The sequence below is a fragment of the Martes martes genome (assembly GCF_963455335.1).
Source record: "Martes martes genome assembly, chromosome: 7".
NCBI lineage: Eukaryota > Metazoa > Chordata > Mammalia > Carnivora > Mustelidae > Martes > Martes martes.
This window is the reverse complement of record NC_137894.1, coordinates 106,315,997-106,333,321: the sequence shown is the minus strand read 5'-3', so window position 1 is coordinate 106,333,321 and position 17,325 is coordinate 106,315,997. Positions and strand designations below refer to the sequence as shown.

At 36.4% G+C, this 17,325-nt stretch overlaps 1 protein-coding gene across 1 annotated transcript in view; it reads right to left on the bottom strand.

Moving 5' to 3' along the window:
- Positions 1–17,325, bottom strand: part of SLC38A6 (solute carrier family 38 member 6) — a 63,366-nt gene that overhangs the window by 32,274 nt on the left and 13,767 nt on the right. The window contains exons 4-5 of the mRNA XM_080807628.1: positions 13,018–13,070; positions 9,199–9,238 (exon numbers count right to left, since the gene is read on the bottom strand). Of these exons, the coding sequence (XP_080663754.1) occupies positions 9,199–9,238; positions 13,018–13,070 (93 nt within the window). The remainder of the gene's footprint in view (positions 1–9,198; positions 9,239–13,017; positions 13,071–17,325) is intronic.

The window sequence follows — 17,325 nt, the reverse complement described above, 5'->3', positions numbered from 1 at the left end:
TTAACATATTATATATAATACAGAGAAGAAATAAAAGAGATTGCCAAACATGCAGTAACTTAGGAAATATATCTTAGATTCACATAAAAAGGACAATTAGCTCAATAAAATAAAATAAGAAAAGTTTTAAAGATATAATATCAATAGTAAGGCTCATATAGCCATTGTTTTTAACCAAAAGGTTCACTAGATCAAACAGCTGCCTGCCACAGCTCTTGTCTCATGTCTTCTATTAATGGCATAAGGAAGTGTTTAAAGACTTATCTTAGAGACAGGTCATAAGCAAGAATTTGTAAATGATTTTTGCTGACATCAATACATAGCATAGACTCCTAATACAAGACTCACCATGTTGTACTCTAAATTAACAGCTGTAACAGGGTCATCCATTTTAGCCTTCATTATGGTTAAGTGATTCTGGACCCCCTACTAGCAAGCCAGAAGACTTGGTGCTAGAAGACATACCTTGATGACAGGTATTCAAGCCATTACAAATCATTTAGTTTTACCACATTAGCTAAATAAGTATTCTCTTCTCCTTCATCTTAAACATAACTAGTAGAACGCATTTAATGGGAACTACCCTGGGAAGGAAATAAAATCTGTCAATCTAATCACAACACGGAAACTGAAAGTATTCTTTGAAAACCATGTGGAAAAGCAACTGTTATATTAAGAAATGACTAAAATAGGGCAAAATCTGATTAGGCAATAGCAAGCAGTAGAATATTAATATTGGTTGATCTAATCATAGAAGAGAAACACATGAACTGGGAACATGGAGGTTGAAGGGAGAGAGATGTCAGAAACAACAGAAAAGGGAAAGCGCCTGTGAGAGAAGAATCATGAGAACAGTGAACATCTGGGGGTTCTGAATGCCTATTCCATGCTTCGCAGTATCCTAAGTGATTTGCAAGCTATTTTCTCAATTAACCTTTGCCACAAAACTGTGAGGTAGATATTTATTCCACAGATATAGAAATGGAGACACAAAGAAGTAACCTGCCCAATGTAGTGATGGTAGAAACAGCCAGTCTGGCTTGAGAAATGTGCCCTATTAACTATCAGGGGAAAGTGCAGGAGCAAAGCGAAGAAGAAATCACTACCGTAAAGAAAAATAAGGGAGGTCTGTCAAAAGGAACACTCTCTAGAATTATTTTTTGTCTTTTTCATCGGCATTTAAATGACAATTGCTTACAAATGCTGAAGTCAATGGGTAAGATAAAAGAAATGAATGAGAAGTCTTAAAAACACTACATTCATTTCACTTTGACATATATTTTCAATGTAATTTATTTCAGCTTTGTAGCTGGTTTGATGAAGTTATTAATCCAAAAGTCCTCAGATAAGCTAAGGAGTTTCCTGAGGGCCTCTACTGCTCATCCACCACTATGATTCTAATGCATCTGCAACTATTATTGTAATTCAGAGGGAAAAGCTTCCTACTCTCACACATTTGAGACATTAACATCAAACTGAAATGAAACAAAACAGAACATAAAACCAATCCCTCTTCCCCAAAACCCTGAACTCTCATGGACTATTTTTCCCAGGACTCCTTAAAAAAAAATTAAAAGCCTCATTTGGAGTCTGGGCCTAAGAAATCATTAGTTTGCAAAAATAATTATCCTTTTTGTTAAACTCTTAAAATACACGTATGAAGATAAGATTACATACAGCTATTTTTAAAACAGAATGAGGTTTTCAGCACTTGGAAGAAGTTCAGCAACTTCTTAAAGGATTAGTCAGCCAGCCCTAAACAGATGTACTATGGGAGGAAATAATAAGTTTGCCTTTCCATCTGAGAGACTCAGTTTTACTTCAAAGATGTTTTTAGTCATGTATAGCAACAGGTTTATTCTACTCAACTTGTCTTATTAACCTGGTGTCCCTCTTAAATGTCCAAATGCCAGTGAAAGTCTATCCCCGCTCAAAATAGTACACAAGACAACCTCTTTTCTAAAACCCCCCAAAATGTCATTTCCTTAATTTGTACATAAACGGAAATCAAAATATATGGAGGAAAATTTTCCCCATAACCCTAGGAAAATGTTTATCTTTGTTTTTTATCATTTATCAAGATCTTAAATTTGAACACAAAAGGAGAATATTTACTATTCTGAAATCCTCTAATAAACTTCAATAAGTCACAGGAATAAATGGTACAGCATAGTGAATACAGTGGAAGATAGTGTAATAGCAATGTAACAAGACAGATGGCAGCTAGGCTTGTGGTGAACAGAGCATAATGTATAAACATGTCAAATCACTAAGTTGTACACCTGAAACTAATGTAACATTGTGTGTCAACTACACTCACATAAATAATTTTTAAAATTACTAAGAAATATATTACTTACAAAAAAATTTTAATTTTTGAAAGATTTTATTTATTTATTTGACACAGAGAGAGAAAGAGAGGGCACAAGCAGGAGGAGCAGCAGGCAGAGGCAGAGGGAGAAGCAGGGACTTCTTCTGAGTACTCAGTAGGGAACCCATAGGTCCCCATTCCAGGACCCTGGGATCTTGACCTGAGCCCAAGGCAGTCGCTTAACAGCTTAACCCACTGAGCCACCCTGGCGCCCCTCAAAACCTTTTTAAAGTGACATGTTACCAGTAAATTTTACCTGTGAAAATAAATTTTTGCTTGTGAAAAAAATCTCCTTCCAAATTTCCTGCATCTTTCCCACTCTAAAGCAGTGATTTCTAGAATTTCTGGACAGTACTGCTCAGGCTCAAAGAAGCTGCAATACGTTTACAGATGAGCTGACCAGCAGATGGCGATGTAACAGCACGCCCAATTCCAGTCTCCCAGGGGAGAGTACAAACTAAAACATCATTTTAATGACTTCACTATCCTACCAAAAAAAAAAAAAAAAAAGGCAGAAAATAAAACCAAATAGTTTCTAATTTATTTAATATTAAGTCATGAATTTTTAAAATGCTGAGAATTTGAAATTTTTATAGTTCTCAACTGAAAATGATCTTATTTATACATTTCTGATGATGAGATTTAGAAATTATGCTGCTTCAGTATAATAAAAGGCTGCAGAGTTTCTCTTAAAACTTAAGATTTCCAGACTGAGGTATTAGTCAAGACTGCTGGGATAAGGTTTGTGGGATCTGTGCCAGAATGGAAAATCTAGATCATTCTAGCACTTTCAGGAAGTTCCAGTAAGACTATAATGTTTAGGGTTCTACTTTCAAAATATATAGCAGTGATTCAATCTTTAATCTCCTTTAAGAAATTGGGGCTTTAAAAAATTAATATGCTATTGATAGTGGTCCTTCATATTTTATAAGGAGCAAAGTAAGGATTTAACATACTCAGAGCCACTTACCTTTCCACACTTTGAGATGAGTAGGACATAAAACCAGAAAAAACATCAACTAACTCTACTTTATCATGCACTTCTGGTTCACAGGACTTTCTCTGGTTTGACTAAAAACAATTTGGGGTTTACGGCTGGATTTCTAGGAATATTTAAGCCTACTAAATGGTCTATCTCAAGAGTTCAGATGAATGTGAAACTAACTACTTACTTTGGTTTTTAGGGAAAGAATCTCATAATGCAACACAGCTAGAGGAACTATGTGGAAACTATGTACACTTACTTGCTACTAGGGTTCTTACCCCTTTTACTAGTAGCCCACCAAATTCAAACCCTAAGCCAGAGTTCTCTTGCCTGTAACAGCATTAAATATTAAAACTTCCAGATGTCTCTTTTCTGACTTTGTGTCCCAACAGCAATGACTCTCAGAGCCTAGGGAAATGGGCACCCGGGGGCTATTACTAGTACTTATTTCAGCTCCCTAATTCATTCTTATGGGGGGGAGATCAGGAATTGCTTGGAAGTAATAAAATACTTGCTTGAGGGCTCTCCATATTCCAAAGACAAAAAGGTTTCCATCAGCTTAGAAAAAGAGTGCTAAATTTCGTGAGTCACATTTTTTTCTATCACAAAGTTTAGAGATTTTTTTTCAAAGACACTTTATTTTCCCAAACAATTTGTTAGACTACATCAGTGCCCTGTGATTAATACTTGGTGCCTCATTGATGCTGGGGGGAAAAAGGTTTCCTGTAAAGTTGTGACAGTAAATTCTTTTTTTTTTTTAAAGATTTTATTTATTTATTTGACAGACAGAGATCACAAGTAGGCAGAGAAGCAGGCAGACAGAGAGGAGGAAACAGGCTCCCCGCTGAGCAGAGAGCCCGATGTGGGGCTTGGTCCCAGGACCCCGGGATCATGACCCGAGCCGAAGGCAGAGGATTTAACCCACTGAGCCACCCAGGCGCCCCAGTAAATTCTTTCCTAAAGAAACTATATACTCACTAATCTATTCCATGGTCTCCTCTTCCCAGCTGATCAATTCTCTTCCTCCTAAAGAAGAACCGAGCCACACGGCTGGCTTTTCCTTCTCGCTCTCCTTCTCTTGTTCCTTCCTCTCTTCCTATCATAAATATTACTAAATGCCTACTATGTGCTAGGTACTAAGAACATAAAATGACTGAGCAAATTACTTAGATTTCTGTATTTAGAAGATGTAGGGGACAACTGGGTCTTCACTGAAACATCCATGTAATAAGTATTGATCAAGAGCAATCCATGATCATTTTGACTTTAAAGGTCTCTCTGTTCCATTTTATCATAGATTCATCAAGGACATAAAATCCTAAGAAAACTGAAAAATGTTTAAATGTTACAAAGAACAGAAGAGTTAGGAAGCATTAATCTAAGACATGATTACCTAACCTGAAAACAGATTTCAAAACATTTTATATTCTATTTTATATAAATAAGATTGAACTCTCCTCAATACTTTCAGTCTTTTAATTTTTATATAATTCCAGTCTATAAATCATTCTATGGGTTTTCAAGTCTCTTTCTATCATTTATATAGTATATAAGATTATCTCTTTGAGGCAAAATCTTAGATCTTTTCTTTTAAGTAGAAATTTTAGAATTCAACAAATATTATTTATTGAGCTCCTCTACCAGAAATTAGGTCAAGTTAGGAAAACAAATAAAAACACATAGTCCCTATATTCAGTGAGTTTTTAAATCCTCAACATTTAATCTTTTCAGAGATTTTCAAACACTGTATCACAGCAGGAAGGATAAAGGCTTTAGAAGTAGACAGCGAAGTTGAGTCCCAGCTTTATCAAGGGTTTAGTAAAGGCAAGCAAGTTATTTATCCCCTCCATGCGCTGACTTCTTCCTCTGTAAAATGAGGATTTCATCTCCCTTGAAGAGTTTTAAGTACAGGGGCACCTGGGTGGCTTAGTAGGTTAAGCACCCGACTCGATTTCATCTCAGGTCATGATCTCAGGGTCGTGAGATCAAGCCCTATAGCAGGCTCCATGCTGGCCCAGAAGCCTGCTTAAGATGGTCTCTCTCCCTCTGCCCCTCCCTGCTTGTTCGCTCTCGCTCTCTCTCTCTCTCTCTCTCTCAAAAAAGAAGAAGAAGTTGTAAGTACAATTAAAGTGTCTAGTAGAATGTTTGACCTAGAAAGAATCTATGATATCCATTTTTCAGTTCTAACCAATCAGGGCAAAAACTCAGACCATTTATACTAATAATGATCATCCTACATTTCAGAAAATGGTATCAGAACCAGATTACATTCAGATGGGCATGTAAGAAGCCTAAAATTTCAATGTGATGTTATATACTTCTATCATCTTATAAATACCCAACATGTTCCTAATTAATAAAGAAAAAAAGGCAAAATCCATTGTGAAAAATAACATGTCAAATGCACAACAGAGCCAGGAGCCTCCCAAATCAGTATGCTGTTTCTTCTCAAGCATACATACCTAGTAGGTGTTAAGAACTTCCACAGAACCAACTTGTATCAATCAAAAAACTCCTTCTTAAAGCTAGAGTCTCTACACTTTAACCCCAAAGGCTCAGCAGCTGCGACAAAGGGTAGTTTGAAAAACTGAGACTCCCCTTTTCTGACAAAGAACAGCATCCATGAGAGCATTCAGAACAATTGTTCCTGATGTGTTAATTACCTAAGAAAAGACCAAATCATCTTTTGAGCCAAGTATAACCCTCCTACTGAACTTAACTGTAATAAAAATATTTCAATACCCTGAAGGAGTTAACACACCTCCCAAAGTGCCAAATTAGAATTAGAATTTTGGGGCAAGAAAGGACCTGAAGTCCCTGTTACCCATCCTATTCCCACAGCAATTTAGCTAAAAGGAAACTGAAGCCAAGAGGGTAAGGGAGGGATTTCCCCAAGATACATGGCTATCTAGTGGCAGAGACAGGAGTAGACAGAATTCAAGGTACCTGATTTCTGGTCCAGTGTTCTGCTCACAAGAGCAAGCTTGCACTTCTACTCTAATGAAGGAATGACTTATGCATATCTGACTAAGACAATAGAAGGCAGCTCTGAAAATATTTCAGTTTTTACTTAGTGGGTTCTCAATAAATTAACTTGTAGCCAATATAAAGAAAATCATGAGGACATTTTTCTAAAAACTAAACATTATCAGCTTTTCTGAATTTGAGGGACATTAAAAATTACTGTGACTGTTTCTAAGCCAATTATTTCTTCTTTTCTTTAAAGATTTGTTTATTTGAGAGAGAGAGAGGGAGGGAGGGAGAATGTGCACGCACGTGGGGGTAGGGGCAGAGAGAGAGGGATCCTCTATGGGGCTCAATCTCACAACCCATGAGATCATGACCTGAGCCAAAACCAAGAGTTGGCCACTTAACCAACAATGCCACCACCCAGGGACCTTAAGTCACTTTTTCTTAAAAAAGGTTATAATAATAAAAAGCAAACAAGCAAATCAACATACTTAGGGCTGAGAGAATTGCTGATTTATCTGCCATAAGATGCAGGAGTCCTTTCTAGGACATTCTTTTTCTAGAACTTTTTTTACTTGGACATAGCTCATACAGATCATATTCAGCTCCGTTCAGTTCAACAAAGGTTTATCAAGCCCCTGTGCTAGTTTCTGGGAGTACAAAAAGAAATGAGACCAAGCCCTTGCCTTGGAAGAGCTTACAAGAGAGTAGGGGAGAAAAGCATATAGAGAAATAGCTTCATTCTAATAAAAAGTGCTAAAATAGATCACGTATAATAATAGATACAAGATTAGAAAACAAGGAAGGGATGAGAGTGAAGGATACCAAGAATGTAACAGTGGGCATTTTGGCAGGGTCACACATTTGGATCCAAATTCCTGGACTGAAAATACTATATAAGGGGTGTCTAGGTGGCTCAGTCAGTTAAGCGGCTGCCTTCGGCTCAGGGCATGATCTCAGGTCCTGGGATCAGCCCCAAGTTAGGATCCCTGCTCAGTGGAGAGTCTCAGTGGAGAGTCTGCTTCTCCCTTTGCCCCTCCCACCTGCTCATGTGTGCGCTCACACTCTCTTAAATCAATAAATAAAATCTTTAAAAAAAATTCTACATAAAATGTCAAACAATAGTTCAACCTAATCTAAACAAAATATGATGGTTCTTAGTAATAAGACAGAGAGAATAATGAGGGACTGAAAATATTAAAATATACACTCATATTAGGGACACCTGGGTGGCTCAGTTGGTTAAGTATCTGCCTTCGGCTCAGATCATGGTCCTGGGGTCCTGGGATTGAACCTCCCATCAGGCTCCCTGCTTGGGGTGGGAGGGTGGTGGGGGAATGTGCTTCTCCACTCTGCTGCTCCCCCTGCTTGTGCTCTCTCTCTCTCCCTCTCTCTCAAATAAATAAAATCTTTAAAAAACATATATACACTCATATTAGACATTACAAGTGTATATTTAAGCAATTATTTTCACTAAAATAAGATAAATTATTTTAAAGCAGATCTTAAAATCAATGGCATAATACAAATTCATAAAGGAAGAGACTAGTTACTGGCTTCTAGTGTGAAGATGAAGTAGTGTGTGTTAGAAGGAGATTATTTGGTATGACACCCAAGAAAGCATTCTTCTCTTTTTTCCATGTGCATTCAAAGAATTAAAACATGAATGTTCAGGATTCCCAAAACAATGGCAAGTATAATTTATTGTTGGAATGTTCATTTTTTCCCTGACCAAGAAACCCATTAAAGACGGAATTTGGTTGAACAATACTTAAAGTAAAATAGCTCAGATCTCTTGAGTATCAGAGTTGAACTTTATTAAAGCTGTCATCTTTAAATTATTTTGAAATGTTACACATAAGAAATAAGATTAAAATTTCCTCTGACCGTACAATCTTGTGTAAGGTCCAAAATGCATGTCAACCTTCCCTGTGTATTTTCCTTTAAACTACTAGCATTTATTTAGCCCTTAGTTAATGGTACAAGAAAATTAAGACCTTGTTCAGCACTATATAGTTTCTTTACAACACATATAAACATGACTCCCATATTAAATACTTAATACATTTAGTTAGTAACTGTCTATAATTAATAGTAATTTTTGTTTCTACATGGCTCTCGATATTGGGATCTTTTTTAATGAAAACAAGATGCAAGATACATGTGAGAACTGTTCTTATTTGTTTCAGGTTTGTTTGTTTATTATTTTAGAGAGGGAGGGGAAGAGGGAGAGGAAGAGGGAGAATCTTACACAGGTTCCACACCCAGCATGTAGACCACGGCAGGGCTCAATCTCATGACCCTCAGATCATGACCTACACGGAAATCTGAAGATGCTTAACCAACTGAGTCACCAAGGCACCCCAGGTTTGTTTATTTTTTAAACTACCCTGTCATTTTAAATTTCTTGGTTATAACAGGATATTACTTATCTATGCCAGATTGTTCATAGCCCAGGAAACATCACTGCCTCTGAAGCAGTATATGCCAATGCAGTAAATAGGACAAAAGTAGAGGGGAAATATTTTAGAATCACCTAGAGAGTTTTTCTAAATTGTACCTTACAACACTACCACAACTACAGAAAGCCAGTGCTTTAGAGGTATATTCCAGACCTAAGAACAAGATTGAAATCAAGGATTTACCTGGAACTAAATTTAGAAGCTACTGTCCTACAAAGGCTGTTAATAAAAAGGATCTTAGAGAGAGAGAGAGAGAGAGAGAGTAATAAGACCAACACTGAAGGTTTCTGAAGATACCTATGGGTGCAGAGGTCCAGGTTCCCAGCTAGACCGGTAGTAAGACAATAAACAAAAGGAAGAAATCGCTACCACCACATTTATGCATAAGCAGTGCGCCTTCAGTGGCTTACCTCCAATATTCTGAATCAGGATGGTGCTGGCTACCACCACCTATAAAAGAACAAATGCACTCACAAGATGAAAGAAGAAATAATATAAAAGGACCCGTATTTTATTAAAATCCCACAACCATTACTAAAAAACAGATGCAGAAGTGGAGAGAAATTGAAAATATACTGTCAGCCATTTGTAATACATAAAACTAATTATCATCACATAAAAAGCCTTTCTTTAATAGTTCCACAGTTACTATAAAGAATGCTTTGGAAAATTTTCTTGGCAATCATTTTAAGCAGTTAAAAGTGTTAAAAAGCTAGTAACTGGTGATTATCAAAGTAGCGAAAAATTGAAATTAAATCTATCTGGTCTCATTCTCCCTTTTTCACTGCTTCAGAGGTAGAATGAGACATTGCTTTAGAAGGTCAACTGCTAAAGCTTGACGTATACTGCACGGGTACTGTTTTGCATAGAAGAAACTCATAGTCTTCTGAGTGTGTCAGTGTGGCACAGAGCAAGCTTTTGAACATCCTGTCCCAGGAATTAGTAAAGTCTAAAGCAGAAACCTCTAGAGCCCACATATTCTCAAATTTGAAATTTTAAGAACTATTTCAAACTCAATAATATGAAGTGGGCTTAGTGTTAAGACAAAAAAGAAAGTCGTAAAGACTGTAGTCTATTGGAGAACTCCTCCCCTTTCAAACTGGGGTAGCTGCTGCTCAGCTCTGGCCAGTTGCTGGCATATGAGAATGTGCATCCAATGTAGCTAGATCCTCTACATTTTACTAACTTTTCAAGAAAAGTCAGAAATGGAATTCTTTCAAAATTTCGTAACTCTTAGCTGGCAATCAGTTAAAAAAAAAAAAAAGTAAGCCAAACCAGTATGCCTAAGGACTAAGTTGAGCTTGTAGGTTTGCTGGCTTGTGATTCAGATAAGCTTCCGGGGAAACTCAAGACACCTTATCCATTCTTGGTAATCAGATGTACTCAAAGGAAATGACTAAACATTCTACTTCCACTTAGGTCTTTCAATTGCAGAAATCTTGGTGGATCTACACCCCCAATGGATATTTGGAGTGGCCTAGCTACCTAGGATCATTCAGTTCATGGACTGGAAACAGATCACCTCTCAGACTCACCTCTATTAGGAATTCCTTCCGGATTCCATCATTGCCTATGATGGAAACACTGGAGGCCTTGGGGTTGGCAAATCAAGGCTAATGATAGGTGTCTTTGAAGATGGGAGTAGTTGCCACTCTAACTTTTCCAGAATAAACTTTGCATGTCAACTCATTTAAAGTTTAGTATAAAATGTCACAGTTGGGGCACCTAGGTGGCTCAGTGGGTTCTGAACGGAAGGCTCTGCCTTCAGCTCAGGTCATGATCCCAGGGTCCTGAGATCGAGCCCCACATCAGGCTCTCTGCCTGCTTCCTCCTCTCTCTCTGCCTGCCTCTCTGCCTACTTGTGATCTCTGTCTGTCAAATAAATAAAATCTTCAAAATGTCATAGTTACTTGTGAAAAGACTATTTTGAACTTTTGCACACTCATATGCAATTGATAGCTATTGTCAGTCACACATGAAATTTGGATTTCTACTAATATATTACAAAAAACAGTAAGATCAACTTATTCATGATTATCTTTCCATCTTAAGTGCTGAATATAAGCGCTCAAGATCTAGAAAGCCAGTATGTCTATCTACCTATCTATGTGTTCAGAGGCTACTATAGTGCATGGCACATGGTATTAACTCAATATTTGTTTGATGAGTAAATAAACTGATTTATAGACAATTTTAAAAATCTTTCTTCAAACGTTCAAAAAATTTAAACATATTTCCGAACAATGTTATCTTATCATGTCCTATCCACATCTGCATCATAACTGGAAAGAAGGAAATAGGAAAGTTTCAACACAATTATGGAAGTGGAGAGGAAGTAAAAAAAAAAAAAAAAAAAGGCAAGCGAACAGCAACTCCTCATTTAGAGTATCCTCTGTCTGTGTACCTGCCTCCTAAGAACTGAGTGCATACATGAATGATAATGCAACTATTTCAGAGTTTTAGGGAAAGGGGGCTCTTAATTCTTTTAGATTCTGCTATTCAAGGAATGCAGGAATGCTAGTGTGAAATAACAGTCATGATGCTTAGAGTCATATTTATGGATCATACACAATTCATTTGAGAGTTCTTTTGTACATATAAATAACATTGTCTTCTTCCTTGGTTAAACTGGATACAGGAAACTGATGATGATTATACCAAACATCCCTGTCTTCAGGAAAGAAAAACTGTTATCAGGATGATTAACGAAACCCTTTACCTGCAAGTAACCTATTCTCCATTTTGTTCAAGTTTCAGGTTATTAAGACAAGGCCCAAACCATGAGGCTACATAGCATGTTTTAAATATTTCCTTTTGTACTCTAAAAACAAAGTGAATTTGAATGTAAATACAGGTTTGTCCCCCTATTATGTAGCTATATCTTTTTCCTCCCAGACTCACTACTTAGAAGTTGGTTTGGCCGGGTACAGATACTGTATCCTTTAAGATTAAAAACAAAATAAACAAACACAAAACACAAACAACAGATTTACAAATGAGAAGAAAAAGTCCTATTTGCAAACAACATGAAAATGGGTTTTAAAAGTATGACAGAGGGACGCCTGGGTGGCTCAGTGGGTTAAAGCCTCTGCCTTCAGCTCAGGTCATGATCCCAGGGTCCTGGGATCGAGTCCCACATGGGGCACCTTGCTCGGCAGGGAGCCTGCTTCTCCCTCTGCCTCTGCCTGCCTCTCTGTCTGCCTGTGCTCACTCTCTCTGACAAATAAATAAATAAAATCTTAAAAAAAAAAAAAGTATGACAGATCTTCAGAAATAAAGTACTACAGCACTCACAAAAATATTTAACTCCTGATTACCTGTAGAAGAAGACATTGTTTCCTCTACCTCTCAGTTTAGTTTCATATGCTTATCACAAACGAATGCCCAATAAATATTACTGTTATTTCTATTATTCTGAGGAGGAAAAGCAGTTGATTTAGAGTCTGAAGTTCGACAATGTAATACTGGCTTTAAGTAACTGTGGACAAACAGGCCCCTTCATTTTTCTGGGTCTTCATTTCCTCACCTATAAATGAGAAATAGCTCGATCATCTTTTAGCACTCTTCAGCTCTTAAATGATATAATCTTCTAATTAACAGTTTTGTAAATAGTAATGCCATAATCTTTTTTTTAAAAAGAATTTTATTTATTTATTTATTTATTTGCCAGATAGAGAGAGAGATCACAAGTAGGAAGAGAGGCAGGCAGAGAGAGAGGGGGAAGCAGGCTCCCTGCGGAGCAGAGAGCCCGATGTGGGGCTCAATCCCAGGACCCTGGGATCATGACCTGAGCTGAAGGCAGAGGCTTAACCCACTTAGCCACCCAAGCGCCCAATCATGCCATAATCTTAATTCTATGCTTCCTTCTTTTCCTACCTTTATGAGGATTTACCCAGTTAATAGAATCAAAATTAATTAAAAAAAATTAAAACAGGCCATTGTTACAGTTTTAAAATCATTCAAGTCACTGCTCTCCTTCATTAGCGTGAAAAATACTAATAGAGTTAAGTGCCGAATTAAATTTATTGATGCATCTTTCAGAAGGGAGTATAGAGAGATTTCTTCTCTTTGTCTTTCTGTTCCCATCATTCTGTCTTTCTTCACTTTAGTTTCCTTTTAGTCTCCTAATTTCTTTCTCTTAGATATATCTATCTCTCTTAACTAGAAATGGAAGGGTAAAAAACGTCTCTATGGATTTGGGAGACAGTAAAGAGAAAAAAAAAATTTACCTTTCCAGGTAATCCAAATGCAAAGAGTCCAAGATCTTCATAAGATGTCACAGCTGTTAAGAGAGATTATAATTTTTACTTTTACACAAAATGATTCGTGTGCCAAACCTTAAAGGGAGGAAAGCTATTCTACTACGACCTTTTAGCTATGGGATGGTCAGATTAAATTTAAAGCAGAAGTAACCACTTCTGGGGGAAACTTTTGGAACCTTATGGGCTGTAAGGATAGAGTCTTCTTAGAATAAGTAGAGCTTAGCAAATCCCAATGTTATCTAATTACCACCCAGGCTATAGTAGATCAAATGCACTAATTACTCAAGAACAACCCCACTTCTCCCTAAACAGTACTTGCATACTACACTACCCAAAAGCAAGTTTTCAGTGGCAATAGTTTCTGAAAACTGCATATATAATTAAAGTTAGATAAAGTATGAAATTTGTATCATACTTCCAGAGACATTCATTTTTCCTTACCCTCATAATTAGTAGGACATATACTTTCTTTTTTCATAAGAGTATGGAATTACATTTTCATTCCACATATTTAAGAAATACAGGCACAGAAAAGATGAAAATTAAATGGCTCATAAAAGAACCAAATTTGCCCTTAGCCCATATAGCTTCATGTTCTAACTAATGACACCACCAGTAAAAATGAGAAGTAAAAACACTTATGTAATCCTATAGTTTGGAAAAAATGCTTAACCTTATAGTACTTAAACTAGAAAGAAGCAGACTAGCAGATGCTAAGGCTTGGTACAGCAATACACTTTTCCTATTGAGTCCAAGATATGGCTCATCATTTTTTAAAGCAAGTTTTAATATATTCTCTCAAGACATACACGGGTTTTCTTTAAACTGTCACTAACTTAACAAAAAGCTCCTCTCTACTTTTGTACACAAAGAACACCCAGTTTGTAAAGTTAAGCATTTTAAAAACTGTATGTGGCCTTCGCACATTATACCTACAAAGTTGAAAAGAAAACAGAAATGTTGAAAATAAAAAATTACTAAAATACTAATTAAGAACAGAAATTTTAACATTTTTTTCATTGCAAAAGTTAAATTTTTAACTTTAATCTATTATCAGAGTTGATGGATGACACAGGTATTTTTTGAAGTGTACTTACATACTGCTAAACACAGTGAACAAAAACAATTTAGCTATGATTTGGGGATATATAATTTGATTATAAGTAGAAACCTTTATACTTTAATAATGAAAGACTTCTACAATAATCTTATAGGGGAGGATTTTGGATATATTTTAGAAGATGAAAATTAAAAAACAGAGTTACAAAATTAAGAACTGAAATTTTTTCCTCCTATGTGAAATGCCAAAATTCTTTTTTCCAAATATACATACTCTAAAGTGAATGTCATCACAAAAATTAATAATTATTTTAATCAATAAATCTTTCCTAGTTTGTTTTAATTTTCTAAACAAAATTGACAATATTATATAGGGGCACAATTCCTTAAATTTGACATTCCAAAGCCTTGGTATATGTATTAAACCAGAAAAATTATCTAAATGTTAGCTTCTAACTAATTTGCCATTGACAAGGTAAGTTTGCTGAATATTATGTGTATGAACCAAGTTGCCAGAAGATCTCTGATCTGCCACTGAAGCAGATGAAAGGAACATCATTGTTTAATTTTAGCATCCCTCTTTAATATTACAGTGAAAATTATCTGTTCTTTTTTTCTTTCTTTTAGAGTTTATTTATTTATTTGCCAGAGAGAGAGAGAGAGAGCACAAGCGAGCACAAGCAGAGGAAGACATAGGTTCCCTGCTGAGCAAGGATCCTGATGTGGGACTCAATCCCAGGACCCTGGGATCACGATCTGAGCAGAAGGCAGATGCTTAACTGACTAAGCCATTCAGGCATTCCTTAGGTTCTTTCTTAAGAAAAACTTTCCTTCTGAAAAAATGAAACAAGATGGGATTGGGAGGGAGACAAACCATAAGAGACTCTTAATCTCGCAAAACAAATTAAGGGTGGCTGAGGGGTGGGGGGGTTGGGAGAGCGTGGTTGGGTTATGGACATTGGGGAGGGTATGTGCTATGGTGAGTGCTATGAAATGTGTAAGCCTGAGGATTCACAGACCTGTATCCCTGGGGCAAATAATACATTATATGTTCGTAAAAATAATTTTTAAATAAATAAATAAAATGCAGGCTTCCGTCAGTCTCTCATAAGAAAAAAAAAAAAAAAGAAAAACTTTCCTTTCAAGAACTTAAAGCGAGGGGGCTTTTCAGTGTCTCAATATACTGAACAAGTTGCTATGTAGAGGTTCTCAGTCAATGAGCAAGTTAAGATGATAATGATCCAAAAATTTAACTAAGGTTTATTTTATTTTTGAACAGCAGAAAACAAGTATAGATTGTATATTTAGTAAATATGAAAAGCAAATAAATTTCCCACAAGCAAGTCATAATACTGAAGGGTTCCAAAAAAGATTGGCATTTCAATTACCTAAATAAATTAAACATTTATTAATTTTTATATTACAACACAACCTTTATTATCACAGAAAATACCATCAAACTAACAGTTTAGTAAAGATAAATGTAGTTGCAACTTCTTTTTTAAAAATTTTTATGTATTTATTTGTAAGAGAGACTGAGTGAGAAAGAGAACATGAGCAGGGGGAGAGGGAGAAGCAGGCTTCCCGCTGAGCAGGGAGCCCAGTGTGGGGCTTGATCCCAGGACCCTGGGATCATGACCTGAGCCAGAGGCAGTTGCTTAACCGACTAAGTCACCCAGGCGCCCCTGTACTTGCAACTTCTGACAGTAGTGGCATACATTTTAGCAATGCCAAACTTGCTATTACTTTCTAGTTTTATAAAAATACCTCTAAATACACCAAACTCCCATATGCAGAGTAAAAAACCTTTAGACTTTTAAAGGGAGACTGAGTACAATGTTCAAATCTGCACTCTATCTTTCAAATCAGCATGTCTGGTTAGCCATTCAGTTTTGTTGCTGTCATCATACTTCTTTTATGTTGCAAAAATTAGAAGCATTTTCCCGTGTCTAAGACATCATGAGTATAAGTAATGGCTTCTGGCTTAACACTGAGGCTTTACTAAAATATGTACCCAGTCAGCCAAATGTTTTATCTCTACAAATTCCCTTTTTAATGGTTTTCTGGATCATCTCAACATTTAAACCAAAACAACCCTAGAGAAACATTTTTAAAGTTCTGTTCTATCATTTGGGCAGTTAAGATGCTAGTATACAGTGTAAACTGGTATGACATTTGGAATACAGTTTAAACAATGAACCTTTAAAAAAATTTGTAACACTCGGGGGCGCTTTGGTGGCTCAGTCGGTTAGGTGGCTGACTCTTGATTTTGGCTCAGGTCATGATCTCAGGGTTATGAGATCAGCCCCTTGCCAGGCTCCAAGCTGCCACTCAGCATGGAGTCTGCTTGTACTTCTCCCTGCCCCTCCCCCAGCTCGCTCATTCCCTCTCTCTCAAATAAATAAAATATTTAAAAAATTTTTTTCTTTTTTAAAAAATTTTATTTATTTGACAGAAATAAATAATGCCTGCAGAGGCATTTTTTTTAAAAAAAATTTTTTTAAAAAATTTTATTTATTTGACAGAAATAAATAATGCCTGCAGAAAGGCAGGCAGAGAGACGGAAGCAGGCTCCCCACTGGGCCCCCCCCCCCGATGTGGGGCTTGATCCCAGGACCCCGAGACCACGACCTGAGCCGAAGGCAGAGGTTTACCCCACTGAGCCACCCAGGAGCCCTAAAATATATATTTATAACATTTATAACATTTTACCCCTAGAAGCTTGTATCTTAGAAAATAAGACTAAAATTAGATGCAAAGATTATCATGCATAATTTACCCTGAAAAAAAAAACACACAAACCACCTAAATGTTCAATAGTGATAAAGTGGTTAAGTATATTACAGTAGGTATTCCTGATATATTTAATATGTAGCTATTAAAAACAATGTTTATCAATGAATACTGTTACGTTGAAAATAAATAAAAAATTTAATTTAAAAAAAATGTTTATAACATGAAAAATGCCAATACTGAGTGAAAAAGTTGATTTGAATATGATCCATAAAATAGAAAACATAAAAAGAGTGGGATTAACTATAAACTGGTAATAATGAATGCATAGTCTTCTTTCTTTGTCTTCCTTTCTTGGGGGGCATTCAAATATTCAACAATGTCCATAATGGGCGGGTGGCACTTAAAAACCATACCTCTTGAATAGTTCTATTTCTTCCACCAAATATCAGATAGGGTTGATTTAAGCTGCAACTTTAAATT